The sequence below is a fragment of the Drosophila tropicalis genome, unplaced genomic scaffold, assembly GCF_018151085.1.
Source record: "Drosophila tropicalis isolate 14030-0801.00 unplaced genomic scaffold, ASM1815108v1 contig_833, whole genome shotgun sequence".
In the NCBI taxonomy this organism is placed as follows: Eukaryota; Metazoa; Arthropoda; class Insecta; order Diptera; family Drosophilidae; genus Drosophila; species Drosophila tropicalis.
The window spans coordinates 104,464-113,980 of NW_027173325.1; the positions used below are offsets into that span (position 1 = coordinate 104,464).

General features: G+C 42.5%; 1 protein-coding gene across 1 annotated transcript; it reads left to right on the top strand.

Moving 5' to 3' along the window:
• Positions 1–2,053: 2,053 nt before the first annotated feature.
• LOC137580214 (uncharacterized) lies at positions 2,054–8,897 on the top strand. The gene is made up of 5 exons (XM_068294135.1): positions 2,054–2,245; positions 2,341–3,667; positions 3,722–4,411; positions 5,991–6,274; positions 8,712–8,897. The coding sequence occupies exons 1-5, from the start codon at positions 2,054–2,056 to the stop codon at positions 8,895–8,897; spliced, it is 2,679 nt and encodes an 892-aa protein (XP_068150236.1).
• The last annotated feature ends 620 nt before the right edge of the window (positions 8,898–9,517 follow it).

Consider the following 9,517-nt stretch of genomic DNA (forward strand, 5'->3'; position numbering starts at 1 on the left):
AACGGTTGGCCTTGTGGCTCAACGGTGTATTAATAAGGCAAATATTTAACGGCAGTGTGCCGGAGTAAATGTTAATTGATTAATATCTTTATTAGTCAATCGTCTGACACAAACTGATTATAAGAATGGAATAAAATAAAGACTAAAGCTAAGTACATAAAATGGAAATACGAATCTACACAAAATACATAGGAAGTACATAAAAGATCATGCCACGTGCTTGTGGTCAGCAAAGCCGACTCAGCATATTCCCGACAAGAACTCAACGCTTGCGACACAACTAAAACGGCTGACCGTTGCTTCGGCCAATATTGTTTTGGTTACGTTGCATTTGTATCTCGCGGGTTGCTCGAATTCATTGCGAGAGCTGTTCGTTGACTTGGCTGTTAACTAGTCCCCCCTAAAGTTTGTTGCCTTCCTCGGTGACACTTAGTTCATTTACCACAGCCTGCAGTTTGAGGGAGTATCTTCTCCGGTACCAGTACTGGAAGATGGTAATGTTGATAACATTCTATTACGCGCAAGTAAGGTTTCATACAAATGAGAAGAGTCTACAAACTCGCCTTTCTTTTCTTTAATTATTTTATTTACTGCATCAGTTAATAGGTTAATTTGTTTTTGCGCTTCAGTGATTACTATTACTTGTCTGTTGTTTGATTCTATGAGCTCGGCTTCGGTTATCTTAATCCTTTCTAAGTCTGATGCATCGGGTGTGCCTGCGACGACTTTTAACGCTGTTCCTAAGAAGTCTAAACTTCTGGCCATTCTATGGTGTACCGTTAGGCTAGAAAAAATACTCTGGATATGATCGATATCTACATCTAACAATTTTCGCATATGTGACTGAGGGAAAAGTTCTGACAATTTTATTGTATTATCTATCATGCTCGCGAAGTTGGATAAATTTGTAGAGTGTCTTACGTAATTATGTTGTTCCCATACGAAAACGTTGCCGTCCAACACAGGAATATAGCTTGCGTGCGAGAAATCGGTGAGAAGTGCGCGAGTTGTGGCCAAGAGTATTAGGGTTACTCCGACGAACCTGAATGAAACGATTAGACTCAATTGTAGTAGCTATCTGTAATAATCTTATGTGGTATGACCTATGTTTACCTCACATTGTCCTTATGGACTACCCTCCCCTTAACAAGTACAGACGTTCCCAGGTCTGCTTGTATGGCGCCCTCCGTGCACAAGGGGGATAGTTTGTTACCTAGTCTTCTGTTATTTTTGAGGTAAACTTTCGCACCTACATCAAACACCCTGTTTTGTCTGTTTGGGTTGCATCTGGCTAATTGGTCTTGTTGGGCTTTTATTAAACGATTTTTGATTTCTTGCTTAGCTTCGTGTTATGTATGTGACCCATCTCTAAGAAGCTGTTATCGTCGCACTGTTAAAAGGTCTGTTAACAGCTGTACTCCTCAGTCGTTCTACTAATTGCTTCGGAACAACATCGGACTTCCCTGCTACAACTACGAGGGACTACTGCTACAACTACGAGGGACTACTGCTACAACTACGAGGGATTTCTACTACTGCAACTACTACTACAACTACGAGGGATTTCTACTACGAGACTACTACGATAGCTACGAGGGATTACTACTACTATAGATACGAGGAATTACTACTACTGGACTTCTACTTCTACTACTACTATAACTACACATCCCAGAATTCTACTGTACCATTATCTATTAATAAACCATATATATATAAGTTTGCACAAACACAAAATTGGCGACGAGGATGGGATAATTCGTCAAACTATATATATATCGTGTACAGTTACAATCGACCAAGCGAAAGCGAACAAAGAGACACCAAAAACCGCATGCGTGGTGGCGCCAAGTTATTGGAATAAAGAAACGGTACTTTTCCAACGCGCGCATTCGCAGACAGACGCGTTACGACTTCTGCAATTTGAATTGATGCTCACACACACACATACGATCGAATTCAACTACTAATGTCTGATTTGGAATCACATGAGGAAAAGCCCGCCAAAGTGAATATTGCTACAGAACGCAAAACAACAAATAAATCAGTGATAATGTCAGGAGTGGGTCAGTTAGAACCATTTGACTTAAATCACCCAAACAAATGGACAACTTACAAGCAGCGTTTTGAGCTGTATCTTCTGGCCAATGACGTTTCGGAAGAAGCACGGAAGAAGGCTGCATTACTTACGCTGGCTGGCGCTCCACTGTTCGAGCTTCTAACGTCATTGGCATCCCCTACTCAGGTGAGTGATTTGAGTTATCGGAAATATATGAAATACTCAACCAACATTTGTCTCCATGTCAATCGGAAATTGCGGCCTACTACCAATTTCACAAGCGAGACCAACTAATTGATGAATCGGTTGCGAACTACATGGCTGCACTTAGGACTCTCGCAGTCGATTGCAAATTCGGAGCTGCTTTGGATCGCATGTGGCGCGATCGCTTCGTATGTGGAATGAAGGATGAGGGTCTCCAGAAGAGTCTGCTAGCAGAGGCAGATTTAACGATTCAACGCGCGATGGAACGCGCCACATCTAGTGAGGCCGCTGCTCACAGCGCTTTGGCCATGCGAAACACAGCTGAAGGCACTGAGTCGATACACGAAGTGCAGACCAACGCGATCCGTCCACGCCGACCCAATCAGCACCACCAGCCATGCGATGGTTGCGGGGGTGCTCACTTGCGGAAACTATGCCCACATCGGAACACTGTGTGCCATGCCTGTCAGCGAGCCGGCCATCTTCAACGAGTCTGCCGGGCTGTAAGAGACCCGGGTCGTAAAGCTTTCAACACATCGAGTGGCCATGCCTCCTACCGAGATCCACACAAGCAAAAGCCGAGTGAAGAATACAGTGTCCACAGCATTCTACCGTTGATTTGCCCAAAGGAAATCGCTACAATAATTATAAATAAACGAAAATGCCAATTCGAAGTGGATTCGGGGTCTGCGATCACTATGATAGACGAAGCTATGTTCCGTTATATCTGGCCAACGGATAGACCGAATATCCAAGATTGTTCTCTAGAGTTTACGGATTACCAGAAAAACCGAATTCCAGTTATTGGCATCGTGGATATGTCTGTCCAGTACGATAATAAATACATTCCGAATCTTCCACTGGTTGTTACATCAAGCGGTGGATCGAATTTACTTGGACGCAACTGGTTTATGCCCTTAGGCATCAGCATAGAAGGAATACATGCCATTAACGCTAAACTTAGCATCGAGGCAACTCTGGCGAAGTATAAGGATCTGTTTTCGTCGGAATTAGGCCGTTTTCGGGGGCCACCTGTGTCATTACATATCAATACTGATGCAACACCAGTCCGACTGCCAGCAAGACGCATTCCATTTGCAATTCAAGAATTATATGAAGAAGAAATAGACCGTCTATGTTCCCAAGGAATCCTAGTACCCATTGAATACTCCGACTGGGCGACTCCTACAGTGCCAGTAATTAAAAAGGATGGTACTATTCGCATATGTGGCGACTACAAGTCTACAATTAATAAAGTGATTAAGCAACACGGCCATCAAATTCCTCCAATGAATTCATTATTAGCATCAGTTGAAGGAGGATCCATATTTGCGAAAATCGACTTGGCTCAGGCGTACCAACAACTAGTGGTAGATGAGCAGTCTGCGTTGATGCAAACTATATGTACACACAAAGGTTATTTCAAAGTAACCAGACTACAATTTGGAATTTCTTCAGCCCCGGGCATATTTCAGAGCTGCATCGAACGTATATTGCAGAACGTTTCTGGTGTTTTACCCTACTTCGATGACATAATTGTTATGGGAAAATCAGAGGAAGAGCTAGCGGTGCGTCTTAATGAGGTGCTTTCAAGATTTGATAAGGCCGGACTACGCCTACGCAGAGACAAGTGTCAATTTGGAGTTCCATCGGTAGAATTTTTAGGTTTTAAAATCGATGCACTGGGTATAAGACCGTGTGCCAGTAAGGTCGAAGCTATCAAGTGCGCTCCGGCTCCAAAAGATAAGAAACAATTACAAGCATTCTTGGGACTCATCAATTTTTACCACGCATTCCTGCCACATAAGGCAACCGTTGCTGAACCGCTTCACCGACTACTGGATAAAAATGCGCCATGGGTGTGGGCCCATAAACATCAAGATGCCTTCATGAATCTGAAAAATCTTGTAACTTCACAAAATGTGCTAATGCATTTCGATAGCAAATTGCCAGTATCGTTAACCTGCGATGCATCTCCGTACGGAATTGGAGCGGTGCTGAGCCACAAACTTCAGGATGGATCAGAGAAGCCTATTGCCTTCTATTCTAGAACTCTCTCCAAGACAGAAAGAAACTACTCGCAAATCGACAGAGAAGCCGTTGGGCTTATAGCAGGCGTTAAAAAATTTCACAATTATCTATATGGCCGTTCGTTTACTCTCGTCACAGATCATCGCCCATTGCTCGGAATATTTACAACGGCCAAGGCAACTCCAAATGTAATTTCCACACAGATGCTTCGAAGAGCAATATTCTTGAATGCCTATGACTTTACACTAATTCACAGACCTAGATCAAAAATGGGCAACGCCGACTTCTTAAGCCGATGCCCATTACCACAACAAGGCGAAGGCAACACTACAGAAGAAGTGTTAATGATTGAATGGGCCGGAACACCACTTGTCAGCGCCCAATCTCTAGCATTACAGACTAAGAAGGACGCGCATTAATCAAAGGTTCTGAACTGGGTGTTAAGGGGATGGCCCAATGGAAAAGTTGATCGTTTAGATCAGCTCTACTCGTATTTTTCTCGCCGACATGAGCTTTCCGCAAACAAAGGAATTCTTGTATGGGGCAACCGGGCTGTGATTCCCGAACCATCTAGACCGGCCTTACTTCAAGCGTTGCATGCTTCTCACCCGGGGATTGTAAAAATGAAAGCCATGGCTCGAAGCTACATTTGGTGGCCTAATATTGATGCTGAAATAGAGCTACTTGTGAAACGTTGCAATCTCTGTCAGCAAAACCGAAACGAACAGCCTCATACAACTACACATCATTGGGAATCTGCCAGACAACCTTGGTCACGCCTTCATATAGATTTCGCTGGCCCCTTTAATGGGAATACCTTCTTACTAGTCGTGGATTCATTTTCGAAATGTCTAGAAGTCTCTGTTGTAAAATCTACATCATCTGCTGCTGCTATAAAATTCTTGAGACAGCTGTTTGCAACGCACGGATTACCGGACGAAATAGTGTCAGATAATGGCACTGCATTCACGTCTGAAGAATTCAGGATCTTTATGAAAAACAACGTGATTCGACACATTCGGTCGGCTCCATTTCATCCTGCCACAAATGGGCAAGCCGAGCGCATGGTACAAACTACCAAGAATTACCTGAAAAAGTTTGACAGAAATCTTAACATAGATCTCGCACTGGCGCGGTATCTGTTTAGCCAACATACTACCCCTCACTCCACGACAAATCGTACCCCTGCAGAACTACTATGTAATCGAGAGCTGAAGTCATATTTCGACAAAATTCAACCCAAGGAAATAACATACGAAAAGGTCTGCGACCCAACAAATGATAAGCAGTTTTCTATTGGTGCTCCGGTTTGGGTCCGTAACTACGCCTCCGGTCCGAAGTGGATAGAAGGCGAAATTGTGGACCAAACAGGCCCCATTTCATACAACGTTCGTTTACATGATCGCCGTATTATTAAACGTCATTTCGACCAACTTCGCCATCGGGTTCCTCCTGTCGAATGTACTCAAGACACGGAATCAATCGAACTACCTGCTGAAGATGCAGTCTCGATATCTGATGATATACCCGACTGTCCTGAATTGTCTGAACCGGCACCATTGTCCCCAGCTCCAGTGACTCCTCGCAGATCGAGTCGGAAAAGACAACCCCGGAATTCTTTAACCCATCTAGGTGTTAAGGGGTGTTATGTATGTGACCCATCTCTAAGAAGCTGTTATCGTCGCACTGTTAAAAGGTCTGTTAACAGCTGTACTCCTCAGTCGTTCTACTAATTGCTTCGGAACAACATCGGACTTTCCTGCTACAACTACGAGGGACTACTGCTACAACTACGAGGGACTACTGCTACAACTACGAGGGATTTCTACTACTGCAACTACTACTACAACTACGAGGAATTTCTACTACGAGACTACTACGATAGCTACGAGGGATTACTACTACTATAGATACGAGGAATTACTACTACTGGACTTCTACTTCTACTACTACTATAACTACACATCCCAGAATTCTACTGTACCATTATCTATTAATAAACCATATATATATAAGTTTGCACAAACACAAAACTTCTTCTGGTATAGAGTGGATTACATCGAGTGGCTTTTGTCCTGTTACTTAGTGTATAGTTTTATTATATTCTATTGTTGCTCTCATGATAGCTTGAACTGTATCGCTAATTTTTTTGTCCAATTTTAAACACCTGGCAATTTCTGTTAATGTACTGTGGAAGCGCTCCACTTGCCCATTGGAACAGCTATATAGTGGGGGGGCGTCCACCACGTCAATGTTAAACTGATTCTTCAACAATGAAGCGATCGTTTCGGAGTTAAACGATGGTTTATTATCGCAATAAATAGTTTTTGTGTCCGGAAAGGTATTAATTATCAGTAAAATGGGGTTGACAATATCGGTTATTGATCGAGAAGCTAAAGGCTGGACAACGGTGAATTTGGAAAATTTATCAATACAAGTTAGGAAAAGCTTCTGATCGGTAGAAAATATGTCAATGTGTAACATTTCTCCAGCAAATGAGGGAATCGGCGTCTTCCCGAGTTCTTGTTTTTTGGGGTGCCTGTTGTACTTGGCAATAGCGCAGACCTTACAATTCAGCACAACCTCGTTGGCCAGTTTAGTCATTTTTGGGAAGTAGTAGTCTCGAAGCATTTGTTTTACATTTTCTTGTGCCGCTCTATGCGCACGATTATGTTCGGTGTTGACTATTTCTACCTGTTCGTCTTTGTTAGTGATATCCGACACCATCCTTTTGCAATGCCAGAACTTGGTTGTCGGGAACAGTGCAACTAGCTCATGTTGGAAAGCAGCTAGAGTTGGGAGGTCGCAATAAAACGCGTTTACGACGTCGGGGTTTAGAGCAAGTTTTAAAGTTTTTATAAGATCGGTCTTATCTATAAATTGAATTAAGTGACGGGTCTTTTTGCCAAACAAAATAAATTTTCTATACAGTGAATAACGTGATTCCTCCAAAGGTTTTTGATTTCTGTAGCAATTCAATGTGTTATCGGCAGTTTCTATAGTGTATGTAAGGGATATCTCACATATCTCTCATATCTGCGCTCCGTCTTGGAGAGCGTTAAGCTCTTGCCTAGATTAGGCATCTGCGACAAAATTTTCCTTCCCTGGCTTATAGTGCAACTGGGCGTTATATTGTTCGATAAACGCCTTCCACCTCTTGATTTTCGCATTCGTGTTTTTCTCAGACACTGCGAATGTGAGCGGTTGATGATCTGTAAATATATGCAACTCTTTCGTGCCCTACAGATAATTCTGTAGTTTGCCGCTAACCCACACAATCGCTAACAACTCTCTTTCGTTGGTAGCATAATGAGTTTCGCACATTTTTAGTGTTCGGGAGATCATGGTGATTGGTCTCCCACTTTGAGACAACACTGCTCCAATGCCAATCGCAGACGCGTCCGTAGTCAAGTCATAAGGTTTTTTGAAGTCAGGGTACATAAGCATAATGTCTTCCGATGCTAGTATGTTTCTCAAACGGTTAAAAGCGTCGCGCTGAGATTCGTCGAGCTCGACTGCTACTTTTCTAGACATGTGTTTGCTTACAGTGCCATTTTCGCCTTTTAGTACATTGGTCAAAGGTCTTGCTATGGATGCAAAATCTTTGATAAAGACCCTATAGTAGCTGGCTAGGCCTAGAAAAGATCTCAGAGAATACAAATTTTTTGGCTCAGGGTACTCTTGGATCGCTTTGACCTTTTCTGGGTATGTCTTTGCTCCCTCGCTAGTAACAATAAAGCCTCCTTAGAGACTCTCATGTTAGCATCACAAAGTTGCTGAAGTACTATGTCAATATGGCGGAAGATGATTACGTCATCAACATAGACGTAACATATCTTGCCAATTTGCTCTCGCAAGACATCGTCGATTGCTCTTTGAAAAATGCTACCCGCATTTTTTAAACCAAAAGGCAGTCGACAGAACTCGTATTTTCCGCCATTTATTGAGAAGGACGTCTTTTCGCGATCGCTCTCCGTCAGGTAAATCTGGTGGTACCCGGATTTAAGATCGAATGTTGTGAAAAACTTAGCTTTTCCGAGATTAGCTAAAATTAGTTGGATACTTGGCATCGGATAACGGTCGGCGATGGTTTTCTCATTTGACTTCCTAAAGTCAATGACAAGCCGCTTATTCTTATTACCTCTGGTTTCTATCCCCTTCTTATCAACAACCCAACCCGGGCTGTTATACGCAGATCTTGATGGCCTTATGATGCCATCTTTTAACAGCTGTGCAACTTCGCTGTTTACAAAATCCGACATGCCTACTGGGTACGGATAGAGCTTTGAATATACCTCCTTATTGTCTACAGTTCGGATTCTAGCAACGACTGAAGTATTATAAGGCAGCGCCTCGTTAGGGGTCGCGAATGCACTAATTCTTTTTAGTATCATTTTCTTAAATTCGGCTCTTACAGAATCTGAGACTGGCAGTAGTCCCTGGCAGTAGTCCCTGCTACAACTACGAGGGACTACTGCTACAACTACGAGGGACTACTGCTACAACTACGAGGGATTTCTACTACTGCAACTACTACTACAACTACGAGGGATTTCTACTACGAGACTACTACGATAGCTACGAGGGATTACTACTACTATAGATACGAGGAATTACTACTACTGGACTTCTACTTCTACTACTACTATAACTACACATCCCAGAATTCTACTGTACCATTATCTATTAATAAACCATATATATATAAGTTTGCACAAACACAAAACTTCGTCTGGTATAGAGTGGATTACATCGAGTGGCTTTTGTCCTGTTACTTAGTGTATAGTTTTATTATATTCTATTGTTGCTCTCATGATAGCTTGAACTGTATCGCTAATTTTTTTGTCCAATTTTAAACACCTGGCAATTTCTGTTAATGTACTGTGGAAGCGCTCCACTTGCCCATTGGAACAGCTATATAGTGGGGGGGCGTCCACCACGTCAATGTTAAACTGATTCTTCAACAATGAAGCGATCGTTTCGGAGTTAAACGATGGTTTATTATCGCAATAAATAGTTTTTGTGTCCGGAAAGGTATTAATTATCAGTAAAATGGGGTTGACAATATCGGTTATTGATCGAGAAGCTAAAGGCTGGACAACGGTGAATTTGGAAAATTTATCAATACAAGTTAGGAAAAGCTTCTGATCGGTAGAAAATATGTCAATGTGTAACATTTCTCCAGCAAATGAGGGAATCGGCGTCTCCCCGAGTTCTTGTTTT